Here is a 20,434-nt window from a genome sequence, read left to right on the forward strand (position 1 = left end):
GTTGAAAGACTCCCTGTTCATTTAGAGTTTTAACCTTTGTTTCTAGCAATATTAAATATCCAGTCTTTAATCAAAGCATAATCATATGACCTGGCTCTTAAGTCTACACCAGGTATCCTACCTCCTACAACAATTTGGTCTGTTACTCATATGGCAGTATTCAGCATTTGCCCTACAGGATGTTCTTTAACTCCAGATAGGTTCTCACTAGTCAAGACCTTTGGACTTCATCTGTGTATTTCATATCAACATGTTAGAGCGCAAAGCGGTCCATTTAGCAGTTCAAATCTTTCTTTGGATTGGTAACAGCAAATAAGTTGTGGTTCAACCGTTAATGCAAATATTAAGTAATGCATCATGAATCTGGTGAGGCAACATATTGTACACTCTCAAAAGAGGATTGATATCTTTGGTGTCGGACATTGACGCAGCATATTTTCCTTTCATGAATCCATTGTTACTACTTTTTTTCTGTTCGCCCCAGGGGTCTACCTCTTTTTCCTTTCTAAAGATTATGGACTTGGATGATCATGTGCTGCTGAAGGAAATGTTACTTACCAGTACTGGTGGAATTATATATAATAACTTGTTTTTTATTTAGTACTTTAGAACTCACTTCTGCCTCCAGATATGCAATAGAAGAGGAAACGTGTTGCTTGGCAAAACAGTTTTGGACCATTTTACCTATCTCTACTTTCAAGGAGTCCTGGTGAACCTCTTGTCTAAGGAAATATGTTGATTTAAGTGAAACTGCCAGGGAATTCTGACTCTGTTTCAACCTCATGACAAGAGCAATCATGTAGTATTGAAATAAAAATAGAGAATCCATTTTCTAGACCCAGATATGGTTCCTTGCTTCAGTCTGAGAAGCTCTCATTACGTAAGGCCTCTTCCAAAATATAGTCGAGCTGTATACCTATTGAACATTGGGAGCCTTTTGTGGATCCTTGCCCTGTTGCAAAGAACATTTCATAGGTTTTCAGAAGCTTTCTTAGAATGTACTGATGGCGAAGTCAATTGAAGAGGGACTGTTAGAAATGTGAGTCACCTATGTTTTTCAGTCAGTAAAATGACTATATTAGCATTGTGCAGTGACCACGGTGAAGTTATTACAGCATGCAGAGAAGCTGTGGGCCTAGGTAGTCATGCTTAAATTTCAGGAGGGTTGGCGATTTGGGTATCAACTTGGTAAGTACTGGAATTTAGTTTCCAAGAAATGAAAAACCGCTTGAATGGTTTCACTTTCAGTTACTGTCTTTGTTGTTTTCACTTTCACTATCTTAAGTGATGTGTATTATGAATTCCCTATTGGCTATATCATAAAAACTTAAAAAGCCAACAAATGTGGAAGGCAATTCTGTAGAAGTCGACTAAATGTTAAAAAGTATATTTGAGTCTTGTGTGTGTACTTCTCTTGGTTTTATCTCTAGGCTTTTCACACTAAGTCCTTTACTTGGACGTGTAGGATTTCACTGATGTCTTTCTTTTTCTATTTCTTTTTCCATTGTAAATACTCCTGTCCTCTCCATACCTCTCGCACCTTTTGTTCGGGTGGCAGGGGTGCAGCTTATAAGAGGTAGGTTAAAGAACGATATCCATGATACTAACTTGCTTTCAGTGTGCATGCCTGGCTGCTTCATATGCGTCTTTGCTTTCTATAGCTCTGTAGCTGCTGTTTGTACTTAGCTGTCTGTCAAAACATTGGCTCATGAGCTTTGTCTCATTCTGTGAACATAAATGGTATATTGCATCCTACATTGCAACACTGCCCATCAGTCTTGAATTTTCCCTCAAGGAGCAGCTCAGAAAGATGCTTTACTACGTGTTACTGCAGAACTTGTGCATGTACTGAGCTTTATTTTTAATTTGTGCATATTTTCCACATCAGTAAAGTGATATATTTAGTTATTAATTAATATACGTGAACATACTTATTTTATAATATTTGCAAGCTATGCATATGTATTGCATTAACCCCTTCGCTGCCAAGCCCTTTTTTTGGCTATTTGGGGCAGTTCGCGCTTAGGCCCTCATAACTTTTTGATCACATAAGCTACCCACGCCAAATTTGCGTCCCTTTTTCCAACATCCTAGGGACTCTAGAGGTACCCATACTTTGTGGGTTCCCCTGAAGGAGACCAAGAAATTAGCCTAAATACAGTGAAACTTTTTTTTTTTTTTTTTCAGAAGAAATGGGAAAAAGGGCTGCAGAAGGCGGCTCGTGTTTTTTTCCCTGGAAATGGCATTAACAAAGGGTTTGCGGTGGCAAGATAACCATCTTCCCAGCTTTCAGGAACAGGCAGACTTGAATTAGAAAACCCCATTTTTCAATACAATTTTGACATTCTACTGGGACATACCCCATTTTTACAATTTTTTGTGCTTTCAGCCTCCTTCCAGTTAGTGACCAAAATGGGTGAGAAAACAATGCTGGATCCCAGAAAGCTAAACATTTCTGAAAAGTAGACACAATTCTGAATTCAGTAAGGGGTCATTTGTGTAGATCCAACAAGTGTTTCCTACAGAAAATAACAGCTGAAATAAAAAAATATTGAAATTGAGGTGAAAAAAAAGCAATTTTTCTCACGTTTTACTCTGTAACTTTTTCCTGCAATGTCAGATTTTTTAAAGCAATATACTGTTACGTCAGCTGGACTCTTCTGGTTGCGGGGATATATAGGGCTTGTAGGTTCATCAAGAACCCTAGGTACCCAGAGCCAATAAATGAGCCGCACCTTGCAATGGGTTTTTATTCTGTACCGGGTATACAGCACTTCATTTGCTGAAATATAAAAAGTTAAAAATAGGTATCAAGAAAACCTTTGTATTTCCAAAATGGCCACAAGATAAGGTGTTGAGAAGCAGTGGTTATTTGCACATCTCTGAGTTCCGGGGTGCCCATACTAGCATGTGAATTACAGGGCATTTCTCAAATAGACGTCTTTTTTACACACTGTCTTACACTTGGAAGGAAAAAATGTAGAGAAAGACAAGGGGCAATAACACTTGTTTTGCTATTCTGTGTTCCCCCACGTCTCCCGATAAAAATGGTACCTTACTTGCGTGGATAGGCCTAGCACCCGCAACAGGAAATGCCCCAAAACACAACGTGGACACATCACATTTTCACAAAAAAAACAGAGCTGTTTTTTGCAAACTGCCGATCTGTGGATTTTGGCCTCTAGCTCAGCCGGCACCTGGGGAAACCTAGCAAACCTGCACAGTTTTGAAAACTAGACACCTAGGGGAATCCAAGATGGGGTGACTTTTGGGGCGCGGACCAGGTTCTGTTACCCAAACACTTTTTCCTCTCATTTCGGTGACAGAAAGTTCTGGAATCTTAGAGGAGCCACAAATTTCCTTCCACCTAGTGTTCCCCCAAGTCTCCTGATAAAAATGGTACCTCACTTGTGGGGGTGGGCCAGGTGCCTGCAACCGAAAAAGGCCAAGGCTTAGATGTTTGGGGTAACCCAGAAGTCAGATCTTCCAATGGGAAGCCTTTCAGCCCCAGGCCGCTGCACTATTGGCACATCAGTGTCCTCCTCTACAACAGGCACTTCATCCGCACTCAAAGTGGCTTCACCATCTGTTGATTCCTCTCTGACAGAAACTTCACTGCCAGAATCTCTCACTTCCTCCTCTTCCTCAGATGCAGAGTCCGTCTCATAATCATGATCAGACAATGACTCAAAAAGCATACTAACCACCTGCTGAGCGGTCATCCTGCGGCTAGCCATGATCTTTCTTACGAAAATAAATGGACAAATGCACCACCAACAACCAGCACTGTGTAAGATAAGTAATAAAGTGTAGCTTTATCAGTAAGAGTTACAAACTCAAAAATTATACTGCTCACTTGCCTGAAAAAGCTTAAATCACCAGCAACTACTCTGCACAGACACAGCAATCACCAATGATATCCCACTAAAAAGAAAGAAAAGCAAATTAGAAATAAGACACCACAAATATCATTGTTCACAAATCTAAGGACAATTTCACACAAACCTGCATTTAGTACACCACCTACAAACATGTCATTCATGCATGGCAACAATACTCATTTGGAGTAAATTGTTTTTAATTACCTAAAACATGCAACTATGCAAACCGCAGGTCAACCACCGCCAAAACCGCAAGGAGCCACAGCAAAGAAAGCAAAAGGTTTGAACTAGAACAAAAAGGAGGAAAAAAAATGATCACAAATGCAAATACTTAGTCAGTTGACAAACATCCCACCATCAAGCATTTAGAAATTGGTGCCTAAGTGGATTCTGCCATACGGGCAGATGAGACTACTAAAAAAAATTGCATATCTGCCCCAAGGAGGGCAGAAAATACCTTTAGTAGTGTGTCCCCACGGGGAGTGACCCTTGCCCAAGGGGCCACCCCCCAAACAAAACAAAAAAACACACACACACTATCCCTGGTGCCTAAGTGGCTTCTGCCCCTTTGTGGACAATGGGCCAAAAATAAATTGGCCCATCTGTCCCCAAGGGGGACAGAAATGGCCTTGGCACACGTGCCCCCAAAGGGGGGCGACCCTTGCCCAAGGGGCCACCTCCCCTCCACTAACACACACACACACACACACACACACACACTCTCACTCACACTCACTGGTGGTCTATGTGGCTTCTGCCCCAGGGGCCTAGAATAAATAAGCCCATCTGCCCAAGGGGGGCAGAAATGGCCAACAGTTCAATGCCCCCCTTGGGGGGGGGGGGGGGGGGCTTGCTCAAGGGGGCGCCCCCCCCCCCCCACAAAAATAAACATTAAAAAATCCCTGGTGTTCTAGTGGTTTCTGCCCCCAAGGGGGGGCAGAAATGGCCTCAGGTAACATGCCCCCAAAATGGGAGCGACCCTTGCCCAAGGGGCCGCTCCCAAAGAACAAAATAGTGCAATTTGACAACAAAAAGAAATCCCTGGCGTCTAGTGGTTTCTGCCCCTTGGGGGCAAATCAGCCTAAGAATATTAGGCCGATCGCCCCCAAGGGGGGCAGATATGGCCACACAAACATGCCCCCCAAGTGGGAGCGACCCTTGCCCAAGGGGCCGCTCCCCAACACGAAACATTGCAAAAAAAAATTTAAAAAAAAAAATCCCTGCCGTCTAGTGGGCATTCCTGCTGCTTGATGCCTCTTTGTTTACAACCCCCCACCCACCGGAGGAGAAACTCACCTGTTTCTCCGATCACGCACTGGAAGCAAATGGCTTCCAGTGCAACCAGCACTGTGTAATCATGTCAGCGCGGGATCGCCCACTGACGTCATTACGTGGGGGGGGGGGGCTGGGGTGGAAGGGGATGGGCTTTCCCTTCCATCCCTGCCTTGGGGGGGGGTGGGAGGAAAGCCCACAGAGGGAGCTCTAGCGCTCCCTCTGTGCTCAATGCAGAGAACGTAATGGTTACGTCCTCGGCACATGAGCACTGTGGCATGGGACGTAACTGTTATGTCCGCGGCACAGAACCGGTTAAAGCTCTGTTTCTTTTGCCACTTCACAATTCATGGATAACCTATTGCAAATTATGTTAGACCCAGAAATGACTTTATAAGCAACTAGAACCAGAGTATTGATAGTACCGTGCATACTTACACCTATGCATGGGTTACTGCACTTACTATATGGGGGGGGGTCATTACTTATTTCCCCCCCCCCCCCCCCCCCACTTCACCACCAGTGTAGTGAAGCCCCTCCGGCCCTATTCTGATTTTCCTGATGGGCCGGCGGGCGGAAACGGTATTCCGCCCGACGGCCCAGCGGGAAACAGGGCCTCTACATTTTCGACGGTGCCAGTGTGGCAGGTGCAGCAACACCCGTTGCTCATTTCACTGCCTGTAATTCAGGCAGTGAAATGCACGAAGGGGTTGTGCATGGGGGCCCCTGCACTGCCCATGCGAAGTGCAGGGGCCCTCAAGGGGGCTTGAATCACCCATTCCGCCAGCCTTTCCCTGACTGTGTAAACTGCCAAGAAAAGGCTGGTAGAATGGAACCCATAATCTCCAGATTTGAAACGCCAAGACCGCCAGGCTGCCCGGTGGCTGTAGACTGGCGGTGGCGGCGTTTTAACTGTGGCGTCTCCGCCAGGGTCATAATATGGCTGGCGGACCACCACTACCACGGTGGTCCGCCCGCCATCCGTGAGTCTGGCGGTCCATGGACCACAAGACTCGTAATGAGGGCCATAGTGTACAAACAGTAGCTGCTCACTCACCTCCGATCTCTCCATATTTTCATGGCTAGTCCTCGTCCCTCTTTTTCTTGTTTTCATTACTGACCCATGCACGTTTTTGTTATCCAGTCAGGATTTAGGTCATGTGTCCTTAATGCCCTCTTGATACCAGCTGCTTACTCATAGTGGGCTGGGGCCTGATCCTAGTGTGCAATTTTCACACTGACTACGTACGAGGATGGAATTGTTACCACTGTAAGTTGATTTCTCATTTGCAAAGCAAAGTGGAGTCTCAAATGGGATTCACAGGCAGTGGCCTTCACTGGTTGTCTTCCTACCTTTCCATCCAACAGCACTGTTCACCTGGGCACCTCTAGGTCCTGAAAGATCTCCATCACCTGCAGAGTCACCCAGAGTTCCCTACTGCCCCCTGCCATCTTGAGCCTCTGCATGGAGCAGCTTTGTGCTCTAATGACCGGTAACTGCATCAAGATTCACCAGTATGCCAATGGTATGTACCTCCACTTGAAAGTTTCCTCTGTTTTACACATCCTCAAAGAAATCAACCAGACTTGAATTTCCAGTGCCTGCGTGAAGCTCAACACAACCAAGACAGACATCCTGTTATTTGCCAGGAACAAGAAATGGTACAAACCTGACTGAATGACATCAACCTTGATGACTTCAAACACAAACTGTCACTGAATGCCAGGTCACTTGGATTCACCCTGGAGATCAATCTCATCTTAAAAGAACAAATTGCCAAAAACACAAAGATGGTCTGGTACCAGCTTTCTCTTCTAAAGAAAGTTAGTGTATCTTACTTCAGAGTTACTGTTCAAGCTCTTATTCTCTCATCTGAATGGTAGTAATGGCTTGCTCCATGGCCTCCCAGACTCTACACTGACAGCCCTTATCATGTGTGATGCAGATTGTCTTGTGCAGGGCCTGAAGAAATATGATCCGTCCTATCTTGAGGGTTCTCCATTGACTCCCCTTGCTAGCTGGCACCAAATTACATACCAGCTGCATCATTTACAAAGCTCTCACTTCCAGCACCTCTCTTGCCTTACAGAAAAGCTCACCTACTCTGGTGGTTCTATGCACATGCAGCCAGGACACTATCAGACTGCAGGCTAAGAATTATAAAAAAATAAATACCAAAGCGGTAGACTTTTCATTTGTGCATCAAAGATCTGGAACAACACCCCCATAATCAATCTGGATCACCCCCAACGCTGCTCTTTAGGAAAGAGTTGAAGGCTCACCTCTTTAAAGACCTCTACATCACAATGCATTAACCGTCCACAGATCAGTTACATCTCAGATTCCACATACATATAAGTTTGTAGTTCTAAGTCATACCACAAATCGTTTATTCATAGTGACAGTGCGCCACAGACAGCATGCCTCATAAGTATGAATTAGGCAGGTCACAGTTTCCAAGTTCTTGTGATTGGCTGTGAATACAGGGATGGATGCCTATAAGGTATAGCAGACCTTTATTCCTGCATTTGCTTTCCCAAGCATGAAGCATGTTTTTATATCAGCCTGATCCAAATGAAATGGATAGGTGCTGCTTTAAAAATGTTTCTCATTTGAGATGACATCGAGTTGAGAAGTCATTGCTCTTCTGGACCATTGCCTGCTTCCCTTAAGGCCACTAGTACAAATCCCAAAGCTGGAGCCGCCCCTTTGGTGGGCAGCTTCCTCTTTGCAAATCTGTTAGCTCTCAAACACTGGGGAGGAGACTGTAAGTGATCAATGGCTTTAAACTGCAATTCAGATCGTAAATCATTAATACACCCCTTTCCGAGTCTCAGAGGAAGGAAATAACCTCTTTAATGTCATGTCCTATTTGCAATTTGTAAATGCTTTTTTAGAAGCCAGAAAGGCTTTTTCGAATCATAACTGTTTTATTTTGTTCATTAAGAAATGGTCTGACCCGTCTGGATATATGTTCGCACAGATCCCTCATCTTATGAATATCCTCCGGCACCAGACTTTATTTGCACACTTGTTGAATATCTCACCCGCATTGCCAGGTGATACCATACAACCTGAGCCATGTACTTGTGGTAAGTTGCTGATTCAGAGTCGCTTGTTTTAAGCATTGGAGATGGTTTGCTCTTTTTTTGCTCTTACCTCCAATATGAGCAATCTCAGCAATTTGCTGATTTAGAGATGCTCATTTTAGGCATTGAAGACATTTTGCTCCTTTCTTTTGCTTACCTCAAGTTGTTCATTGAACTTTTACTTTAACTGACTACGCAAAGGAGGCCATGAGTCTTTGTCTGAATTCTCAGTTGTGAGAATGGTCCGTGTGACATATGCATCCTGGACCAAAACGTCGACGATAACCCATCTCAATTTTCATTTATGGAATTTCTGGACAATCTTGTCTGCTTATTTTGGAATGAACCGATACACAAGTGGGTAACTGTTACATGGGTATTTGGAAATTACCTTTGGAACATTGCGTAAAGCTGTGATTCAGGTCTATGTAGCACGAAGTTGTTTTTCTGTTCCCTGATGAATGTAAAATTGTATTCCTGGATTATATTCATTGGATTCATTCGTCTGTACACCTGCCTTCTCAATTTGTTTTGAGCTACTTATTTGTTTAAAAGATTTGACATTCATTGCCTTGCTGTTAAGTGTAAGAACATAATTAATTACATTTGAAAGTATTTTTGGATACTATTTTTTCAATAAGTTCCTTGTTGGTACTCTTTTCTTGTTTACATTTGTCTGAATGAGCAACATTCCTGAAGATAATCTAATGACTACCTGCACTGATCAGGTTCTCCATGGACCACATCTATCAATTTCACCCATACCCAGGAACCACTTCAATGCTGGAGGGGGAGAGGGAAGCATGTGTAGGCACCCAAAATGCAACCGTAGGCGAGGTGTTGATGAGGTATGACTCTGGCTCATAAGTGGGTAGAGAATACCCAACAGAAGTCCTGACAAGGACTCCTTAGGCAATGAAATAGTGCAGTCTGTCCAATAATCTGTACGAGCTGCGTTCATGTGTAGCAAGTAGATGATCCATCGCGAATTCTGCCCCAGTGGTATTCATCAGAGGTTTCCACAGCCTAAGGGTACAGATATTTTCAGTAGAAAATGCACTGGCTATTGGTCGCCTCCAGTGGGACGTTGTAGCTTCTAGGTCAGAGGAGTCATGTAAAATGGCAAGTTTGGCAAGTGGCCAAAATAATCACTAGTTGTGTACTACATGCAGCCTGCCTACCACTATTCAAATAACTGAGGGCCTGACCAAAGAATATGCAAGAGGTCATAGATAGGGGACATGAATCTCCACCACAGATAATTTGTACCGGGATTTGCCTTATATCACTATGTTAGACCTGGCAACTTTAGAGGGTCTTCGCGCCCTGACTTTTTGCCAGCCTCCGTCCATTTTTTTACCTTGTTTTTGCTGGGTTTTTTAGACTCTATTACTGGTGTGCAGTGATAAAGTGCGTATGCTCTTTCCCTCAAATCATGGTAACATTGGCTTAACCCCAAATTGGCATATGTAATTTACTTACAGGTCCCTAGTAAATTGCACTACCTGTGTCTGGGGCCTGTACATTAAATGCTACTAGTGGGCCTGCAGCACTCATTGTGCCACCCACTCCAGTAGCCCCCTAACCATGTCTCAGGCCTGAAATTGCAGAGCCTGAGTGTGCAGTTTTACTGCCCGCTCAACTTGGCATTTAAAACCCTTGGCCAAGCTTTAAACTCTCCTTGTACTACACGTCGCCCCTAAAGTAGGCCTCAGGGTGCTGTGTAAGTAAAAGTGAGGGCATGTACCTCTAAGTTTTGCATGTCCTGGCAGTGAAAAACTCCCAAATTCGTTTTTCACTACTGTGAGGCCTACTCCTCTTACAGGTTAACATTGGGAATTCTGTATTACATTTTTCAGCTGTAATTCCTGATTGAGAAAGATAAGCTATGTCATGTTTCATATCATTTAAATGATAATGAAAATGAAAAATCCTCTTTACTGTTAAAAGTTGGATTTAAGAATACTGTTCTAGAAAAAATACTTTTTGCAAATAGACATTTCTCTGCCCTCACAGCTCTGTGTGCCTGCAGCCTGTCTCCAATACATGTCTGTGGTGGGTGACAGCTACCCTTTGTGCATTCCCTCTAAACAGTCACAAACACAAGAAGTTTAGGTGTGTCTGAGCACTTAGCTGCATTCTGATGTCCCTTCCTGGCCAGGAAGGGAGGAGAAGGCTGACACACCAGAAGGGCTCCTTACCCACCACTGATAGTCTGTAGTGAGTGTTTTGAAGAAAGGACCTCTGTGCACTTCAAAGACCATTCTTTGAAGTCTCCCCCACTTCAGAGGCTAAACTGGGTATAGTACTGGACCTCTGACACTACAAACATAGTAAACTTATGGACCGGCAAAGACTCTGCCTGGAAGAACTACTGTTGTGCTGCTTAAAGGACTGCTGGATCCCTGCTGTGCTGGACTCTTGCCTTGCTGAGCTGCCCTGCTGCCTGCTGTTCCCCTGCCTGTATGAAAAGGATTGTACGTGCATCACTTGAACCCAGACTGACTCCAAGGGCTTGCTGGCTTAGCTCCTGTTTTCTGAAGTCTCAGGGATACAGAATTGATGCATCTCAACGACCAAGGTGCTCTCGCTCAGCGGGCTCTGCGTGTCTTGTAGCCAGCCTGCACTGCATCGCAGTCAGCCTAAACTTGGGGCTTTGGCACGGTCTAGTGTGACCCCGGTTGGCTCGCTCTGCTTCTAAGCACTACAGTTCCATTTATTCTTTACAAATTCATATCTCTACTCCTGTTAATTCGATTTTTGGTCGTTTTGGTCTTGTTTTATTCCTACAAATATACCTTATTTTTCTAAACTAGTGTGGAGTATTTTGAGGTGTCTTCACTGTGTTACTGCTTGTGTGTTGCACACATACTTTACACAATGCCTCTTAAGTAAAGTTTGGCTGGTCAGTGGCAAGCTGCCAGAGGGTGAGCAAAGGATAATTTAGGGTGTTTTGTGGCTTACCCTGACTAGGATTGGGGTCCCTACTTGGATAGGGTGCATACCTCTGCCAACTAGAGACCCCATTTTTAACAGTGGTTCTTAATCGTTGGTCCTTGGATCCCAGGGGATCTGTGACACCTCCTCAGGGAATCCGCAACTTATTAGAAAATTTAGACATTCACAAATTAATAAGGTGTATATACATGAAGGAGCAAAATGTAAAACGGAAAATTTTAAAACATTTTGAAAAGGGAAAGGCATTTGAAATTGAAGACTAAAAATTAATTTAGTATCTTAAAATTGAATCTTGGTTGGCAGTGCAAACGCACCAAATAGATTATAGTATGGATGATGGGTGAATTTAGAAAAGCTTCATTTATCAATTTATATATTTTTTTGATCAATGCATGTTTCTGTATTTTTGTGTGAAATTGTTGAAATTGCTTACCCAAGGTCCCAGATACTGATAATTACTCACTGGGATCAGTGTATATGGGTTCCTTCTTTAATGTTAGGAGGATATTGGTTTACTCTGAGCTCATGGTCTAAAAGCATCTTCCTTTCCTCCATGGCTCGCTTCTCCCTTTGGTCCTCCATTTTTAACCCTCCTATTCTATCTCATGTCTCCTAGTTTCTCTCCTGTCCTCAAGCTCTTCCTGGGTCAAACTCTTGGAAACAATACTGCATACTGACCCAGATAGTACCCCTCACCCCGGCAGCTCCTGCACCCTCAGCACATCTTCCCTTGGATTTGGCTCCAGGGTCTCCCCAATTGGATCCTCAGAATGCCCACTGGCATTTCTGGCTGCTACCCAGCCCCCTCAGGGCCTTTTGTACCACCTCCTTCTTGGTGAGGCCTCTAATTTGGACTTTGAGGCTTTTGCAAACTGACATCAGTTCCTTCACGGTGTAGGTTTCCAATCTATCCTCCTCCAAAAACCAAATCCAGGGATGTAGCTGATGATGCTCTTGACTGAGACATGATGTAGTAGGAAGTTCAACTTGAACTGAAGACCAAAATAGATCAAAGGGAACAAATCCAAAAACAACAACCTTTATGTGGTATGTAGTGGTCTGCAATATGGTAGTAGTGTACACCAATTACTGTAGGTCACGTGCATTGCAAGTCCCATCCTCACTGGCAGTCAGTTTGCACCCTTTCCAAGTAGGGATCCTCACTCTAGTCAGGATAAGGGAGATACCCAGCTCAGATAACCCCTGCTCACCCACTTGGTAGCTTGGCACAAGCAGTCAGGCTTATCTCAGAAGCAATGTGTAAAGCATTTGCACATAACACAGAGTAATACAGTGAAAACACTACAAAAGGACACCACACCAGTTTTAGAAAAATAGCCAATATTTATATGTGTAAAACAAGACCAAAATGATAACAATCCAACGTACAGTAATAAAGATATGAATTTTGCAAGAATTAACTTAAAAATACAGTTCCTTAAAGTCAATAGCTCCGGCTGGGTCTGTCACGGCGTTTTGAACAACAAATCCAACACTTAAGGCCAGCCGCAGCGTCGCAGGCCAGCTATGATGTCGAGAAGACCCAGAAACAGTACCTTGGAAATGCAGGGTGTTGTGATGCTTGCAATGGGATCCGGAGTGCAGTGTTGCAGGCATCTGTTCCGGAGGTGGGTGCGGGGGTCTTCAGGCCCTTGAAGTCACATACGTTTCAGGTCAAATTCCAGGCTGATGACAGTCAGGAGCGCTGTCGTGGATGGCGTCGGAGCTGCGGCGCGAAGCGGGACGGTGCGACGTGCGGCGTCTATAGGTGACGGTGCAGACAGCGTCACAAGAAAATGCTCACTTTCTAAAAGTGGCATTTTCAAACTGACAATCTAAAAACCAACTTTACTAAAAGGTCTATTTTTAAATTGTGCGTTCAGAGACCCCAGGCTCTAAATTTCTATCTGCTCTCAAAGGGAAACTGCACTTTAAGAATATGTAAAGGCAGCCCTCATGTTAACCTATGAGAGAGATAGGCCCTGCAACAGTAAAAACCGAATTTGGCAATATTTCACTGTTAGGACATGTAAAACACATCAGTACATGTCTCACCTTTAACATACACTGCACCCTGCCCATGGGGCTACCTAGGGCCTACCTTAGGGGTGCCTTACATGTACAAAAATGGAAGGTTTGGGATTGGTAAGTGGGTACATTTGCCAGGTGGAATTGGCAGTTTAAAATGACACACTCAGACACTGCAGTGGCAGGTCTGAGACATGTTCACAGGGCTACTTGTGTGGGTGGGACAATCAGTGCTGCCTGCCTGCCTGCCCACTAGTAGCATTTGATTTACAAGCCCTGTGCACCTCTAGTGCATTTTACTGGGGACTTACTAGTAAATCAAATATGCCAATCATGGGCAAACCAATCATAAATACAATTTACATAGGGAGCACTTGCACGTTAACACTGATCAGCAGTGGTTAAGTGCGCAGAGACAATAAACTAGCAAAATAGATCTGGAAAAAATAGGAAGAAGAATGCAAAAAGTTTAGGTACAACCCTGCAAAAAGGGCCATTTCCAACAGTACCCCATTTGACCGGATCAAATGCTTTTTGTTAGTGTTCAACAGAAAAACTACAGTGTAAATTTATTGCACCCTATTCTGAATTTAAGTCTTTTAGAAAGCATTTGAAAATACACCTTTTTTTCTTGACACAAACCTACTTATGTTCATTATTAACTGTGTCTTAGCCATGTGTACCGCTTTCATGGACAAAGAAGAAATGTATGCATCCAGCACCAAGAAACCGTTGGTAATCACATGCTATATTAAGCTTTCTTACCACAACCTAGTGGTGGCAAGGTTTTGGCATTAATCTTATGATTGCTTTGTTAAATTCCACATGCAAGTGACCAACCGATTCTGCCTCCTGGATGACCCCTCACAAGAGTGATGCTAATACTATACTCATACTGTACAATTCACTTAGCAAGCTATCCTCACATGCAGTGTGGCTATACACCAGATCAGAGATCACATTGGATACTTCCTTAATTGTAATCCCCCTCTCCAGCTGGCCACTGCCTTCTGACAATACCGGCAGTTGCACCTCAGGCAAGAGGTTTAATTACACCGAAGTGGTGCCCAAAAGTGCAGCCATACAGGTTCTGGAAGAAGTCAATAAAGTCTTTCATGCTTTCCTGCACTTGTTTGACAGGAGTGTGAGAAAGTGTTTTTTTAAATGTCTTTGTGAGATTCTCTCACATCACAATGGGCCTCCAAAAGTCTGCCTGCCTTCTTGTCTTGTTCGAAGTGGGACCATTGTAATCGGGCAAGGCGTATTTAATCTTGTTCTTCAACAAGGTGGATTTCTAATTTCTTACGTTCAATGTTATGCTTAATTTCTTAGCACCCTATAGCACAGGAAATGACATCAAGGCATGGGCTGACCAATTCGTTCACCGATCTTAAGTGGTATCCCCAATTTGAACCATATCTTGATCTCCCGATTTATTGGGGAAGGGTCTTTACGCACGCTTCCGTTTTGGAAGCCTCCTGCTGTTATGTTTTACCAAACGCTGGGGCACCTCTCCATCTATTGATCTTTGTCCTGCTTGTCTTGGCTGTCCCGAAACTATTGAACATTTCATGTTTTTTTGCCCTGTATATACTGGTCCTAGATCAAGATGGTTACGTCCAATGTGTCGAGACTTGGGCTTGAGCCAGTGCTTTTTAGCTATCAGGATTTTAAAGAGTGACACTTCTAAATCTGTAATCCTCGCGGTTAGCAAGTTCCTTGTGACCGCGTGGCGCATACGACATTCTTTCTTGAACTAAATTCTTTTAACTCTGCTACCAACTACCAATTGAAGATACGACTATAGGGATATACGTTCTCTGTTTTAATTATTGTATATGCATTTATTAAGTTATTGAGCTCGTTGTTTTTATCTCTTGTTTTAACTCTGTTATGTATGTATTTAATGCTTTGATGGCCTTTTGGACGAAATAAAGCCTTGCTATTTGACATCAAGGCACCCTCTCCCCCGCACCCTCTGCCAGTTCTCCAGCAGCCACACACCTACACTCGCCATGCCAATCCTAACCAAGACCCCTCCCCAACACACAAGCCCCAACAATGCTTTCACCCCACTCTGTGGCAAAGCAAACTCGCACATCATCACCCACTCACTTGCCTACTTCTCATCACGCGATCACTGAGTAAACACAAAGCTGAAATATGAGACTTGCTGAGTAGCGATTGGCCTGAAATCCTCTTCATCACAGAGACTTGGCTCAGTGCCTTATCGGCTCCAGTCATCTCCATTGCAGTCCCAGTGGGCTACAAGATTGCTTGACAGCACTGCCTTCACAAGCCAGGAGGAAGACTTGCTATCATCTACAAGGAATCCATCAAATGCACATCCCCAGAGAACACCACCCCATTCATGGAACTCCTGCACTTCAAACTTCAAATCTCAGAAAACTTCACATTGAACGGAACCCTCGTCTACTGACCCCCCAGACCATAATCCAGCTTTACCACCCTCATCACCATCTTCAAAGTTCCCCTCAGCATTTACTCCACAACCTACATTCCCTCCTGTGACCTCAAGTTTCACCTGGAAGACCAAAATGACCCCTGCTATACGGCACTCCTCAAAAGTTGAGCAATATCTGACTTACCCAGCTCATCCCAGAACCAATACACACTAGACCCGATCTTCACCACAAGCAACAGCATCAAATACAATACCACCACACCGCTCATATGGACTGAACCCCACCATCATCCACTTCTAAATCAACACACCAAGTGAACACCCCTACCAGGTTCAGCATTCCAAGCCTCAGCGCCCTCAGCATGGATCAACCTAGCCCCACAGACAACCTTCACAAGGACATCAAGAACTGCACAGCCACCCTTGCACCCATCAATTTCAACAAAGACAGTACATCACACAAGCAGGCCAGCTGGTACTCAAAAGACCTCTGAGACACCAAACGACACTGTAAGCAGCTAGAAAGGAAATAGAGAGCTATGCACGACACCAGAGTCAGAACTACCTACAAGGCTGCACTCAGACGCTACACCAGAAAATAAGAGACACCAAGAAAAAAAGCTGTAGTGGAGCACATCAAAGGAAGCTCCAAACAGCTGCAAGGAGATCTTCTTGATTGTCAAGGATTTCACCTTGCCCTCAACCACTGTTACAAATATCCCTGCTTCTCAGCAACTCTGCGACAACCTATCCAACTTCTTCCACAGTAAAATATCCGGCACCTACAGCAATTTTTGCACATCAACTGAGCCCAAGAGAACTTGATGCTAACCTTCCCACCACCAACCACGATGGCCACCTGACCGAATTGACAACCCTCACGAGAAACGACAGAGCAGCAATCATGCAGATCATCCGCTCAGGCCACAGTGGACCCATGCCACCACCACCACATTTACAACCTGGAAACATCACCAATCAGCACCACCCTGACCCACATCATCAACACCTCAATCACTTCCGCCACGTTCCCGGATGAATGGAAACTCTCAGAAATCAACAAGCCCACATGGACAGAATCAAGTGAGCAACGTCTGACCTATCTATCTGCTTCCCTATCCAGCCAAAGTGACTGAGAAGGCTATCAACAAGTAATTCATAACCCACCTCAAAATTCACCATTTACTAGATATCACTCATTCATGATTCAGAAAGAACAACCGCACTGAAACAGCACTCATCGTTGCCACCAATGACATTTCAGTGATCTTGGACCGAGGAGAAACAGCAGCCCTCATCCTGTTCAACCTCTCCGCAGCCTTCAACAATGTCTCCTATAACACCCTCATCAGAAGACTCCATAAGATTGGCATACAAGTATCCACTCTCAAATGGATCTGTTACTTCCTAACAGGAAGAGCCCAGACAGTCAGGATGCCACCCTTAACATCAGAGACCAAGAAATTGATATGCAAAGTCCCACAGTGATCATCCCTCAGCCCTTCCTTTCCAACATACACAACACCATTCATGAGCATTATCTGATAGCAAGACATCACCATCATCTCATGTGCTGATGAAACCCAACTCATCCTCTCTCTGGCGGCCAAAACAACCACTGCCAGAACCAACTTCACAAACTGCATGACCATGGTATCAGCCTGGATTCTAATCAGTTGCCCCTCAGCTCAGCTCTGACAAGAATGAAGTACCGGTCTTCGGCAACAGGATCTCCCTATGGGTCTCCACCTGGTGACAGTTGGAGCTAGGACCAACACACAAAAAAATCTAGGGAGCATCCTGGACAACAAGCTCAACATGATAGCTCAAGCCAACGCAATGTGCACCTCCTGCTTCCTCATTCTATGCATGCTGCGAAAAATCTTAAAATTCTTGCCTCAGAACACCAGACAGACCATCATGCAAGCACTCACCAGCAAGCTGGACTACGGCAACACTCTATACCGAAATCTCCAAATATCTCCTACACAGACTTCAGACCATCCAGAACATAGCTGCAAGAATTGTACTCGACCTCCCATGCTGCTTCCATATCACACTGCACCCCAGGAAGCTTCACTGGCTTCCCATTCACAAGCGCGGCCAATTCAAACTTCTCGTGCACACGAAAAGAGCCCTACACAACAGAGGGCTAGAATACCTGAACAGGCGCATACAGTTTCACCAACTCACCAGACACCTGCGCTCTGCCTCACTTGCACACATTACCCACATCTGCAGAATCAAAACTGAAGGTCACTCGTCATCTTACTTCTCACCCAAGACATGGAACAACCTCCCTCTACACATCAGAGCCTCATCCTCACTTCTTGAGTTCCGCAAGAAGCTGAAGGCTTGGCTCTTCGTTCAAGCACCTTGGGGACCACAAAACTACACACATACCCAAGCACCTAGATACCCTCTTGAGTAATTGGTGCGCTATACAAATCAATTTAACATAACATGCCACAGGTTTCTCTCTGAACCTGAAATGTAAATGGCACTGAGGGTCTTTAATGTCCTATCTCAATTCGGCGTAGTCACCCTAAGTTTGTTCTTGCCAGTGGCTGAGTCCCTTGTCATGTTGTCCCAAAGGACCACCTTACCTTCTGCTCATAGACTTTTTGATGACTAGACAGAGTTCTTTTTCAGATTTAGGTAGAGATGCAAGTGTCGACATGAGGTATTTTTGAAGGGAGTTTGTATTTGGCAATATTAATTCTCTATTGTTTGAAAGAGGACAGGGTGGGTTGATACATGTCTGAAGTCCATGTCAATCTGAACTTGTGAGTAATCAGATGATTCCCTCCTGCATATAACTACCAGTAATGTTTACATAGGGTCGAGGCAGATGTGAGAAAGTAATCAATGCATGAGCAGCTACCATGGATGCAAGACATGAAGTTGTATTCCTTAATCTCAGAGTGGGATGTGCACCAAGGATTCTTTAGGCCATGATGGTCGATGACTTGCATGAGTAACTGTCTTTTTTTCATTGTCTATTTTGGCCCTTTCCTATCTGTTAATGTATCAAGAGCAAAATCCTAGTTACTGCCAAACTGTTTGTGTTGACCCTTTCTCCTTCACTATCCTCGAGATGGCAGCCAATAGGGTATTTTAAGAACATTGGAATATTTTTTCAATGTGCGAATATATCAAAAATATTTTGCTCCGGGGTCGCCCCAAACCTTCAAGACCAAGGCACTTAAAGATTTCCTTAAAAGGTTAGCCACCCACGACCCATTTGAGGGTAGCGTGTGTGGCATGTTCTACGGGTTGTCAACTTGGTGACTTTGACTACTGTTGTTCGCTACTCTCCTGTTAGAAACTGGGTCTCTAGTTGGCAAAGGTATGCACCCTGTCCAAGTAGTGACCACAATCCTAGTCGGGGTAAGTCAGATACACACCCTAAATTAATCTGTGCTCACCCTCTGGTAGCTTGGAACAGAGCAGTCAGGCTTATCTTGAGAGGCAATTTGAAAAGTATTTGTGCAGCACTTAAATTACAGTGACATAGTGAAAACACCACAAAAAGACCCCACACCAGTTTATAAAAATAGAGAATATTTATCTGAGTAAAACAAAACCAAAACAACAAAAATCCAATAGTAAAATTGCCAATTTACCAGATAGTTGTTTCCTAGAGAGGTATTTATTGTGCGGCCAAGTCTGGATCAGACGAAGTACCTGGTTGACATCCCACAATGAGGAGTGCCTAGGTTCAGAGGGAACTGACAGACATACCCCCTTCATCAATTTCCTCACCAAAGGATGCTCCTCCTCAGGAAGACCCTCAGAAGGCAATTGGTGGATTGGAAGGTGTTCACCAACCTAAAAGCCATTCCTCCCATCACAAGCAAAGAGAGGAAATTCAGGATAGGCACAATGCTGGATTCCAGGGGATCAGTGTCCCTTAAACAACCAGCCAGCATCCCAACCCAGTACTTTGTTTGTTCCAGGTACCCAAGCCTTGGCGAGGAGACCCTGAGCCGCCTCTGAAAGTCCTCTGATCTTTTCTAGGTACACCAATAATCTTCCATGACATAAGAGGTAGTTGCCCCTCCACAACCATGTGGGGAGGATACCCTAGAGGATCCTGATGTATGTCCGGTCTCTGTGGTAGACTGACTGGAGAATGCCAAGAAAGTTCCAGCATCACTGGAAACCACACTTGAGACCTCCACAAGGTGAGATTATCACCAGGGACGCCCTCTGTCTGCGTACTTGGGCTGTCAATCTCATCAGCATTGTGAATGGCAGAAAGGCATACCTCGTCTCTATGCTCCAGTCCTGGAGAAAAGCGTCTGTTGCAACCGCCTGTGGATCCGGTTTCCACCTGAAGAATCAGTTCAGGTGAGAGTAGAGACGAGAAGCAAACATGTCCATTGAAAACGGGCCCCAGAGCTTATGAATCATCTGAAAGCTGCCAGGCACTCAGGTCCTGCACGTATCTGGAGTGCCAATCGGCTACTTTGTTGGACCTCCTTGAAATATATTGTGCTGTCACTAAAAACTACCTGTGGAGGCAGTACTCCCAAACTGCTTCACCTTTTTCCGTCAATGGCTTGGACCCCCCCCCCCCCAAACCGACTGACTGCCAACAGATAGTCTATCTTCAGTAAGACTGAACACTTGATCCTGGCTTTCGTACAACAGCGGACCCCGCCAGCAGTTCCAGGCATTTTGTGGAGTGACCTTTTGTTGGACGACCACTTCCCTCCTGTGGAAAAACCACCACAACTGGCTCCCAAGGCAGAGAGACTGGCGTAGGACTCTATCA

General features: G+C 44.5%; 1 protein-coding gene across 4 annotated transcripts in view; it reads left to right on the forward strand.

Annotated features, from left to right (window-relative positions):
• Nucleotides 1–20,434, forward strand: part of TBC1D24 (TBC1 domain family member 24) — a 556,519-nt gene that overhangs the window by 357,798 nt on the left and 178,287 nt on the right. For 3 of the 4 annotated variants that reach the window (XM_069210513.1, XM_069210508.1, XM_069210509.1), the window contains one exon: nt 1,559–1,576. The exons of the other annotated variant lie outside the window; for it this stretch is intronic. In XM_069210513.1, coding sequence (XP_069066614.1) covers nt 1,559–1,576 — 18 coding nt within the window. The remainder of the gene's footprint in view (nt 1–1,558; nt 1,577–20,434) is intronic. 4 annotated transcript variants of the gene reach the window in all.

The sequence above is a fragment of the Pleurodeles waltl genome, chromosome 10 (genome assembly GCF_031143425.1).
Source record: "Pleurodeles waltl isolate 20211129_DDA chromosome 10, aPleWal1.hap1.20221129, whole genome shotgun sequence".
Taxonomy (NCBI): Eukaryota; Metazoa; Chordata; class Amphibia; order Caudata; family Salamandridae; genus Pleurodeles; species Pleurodeles waltl.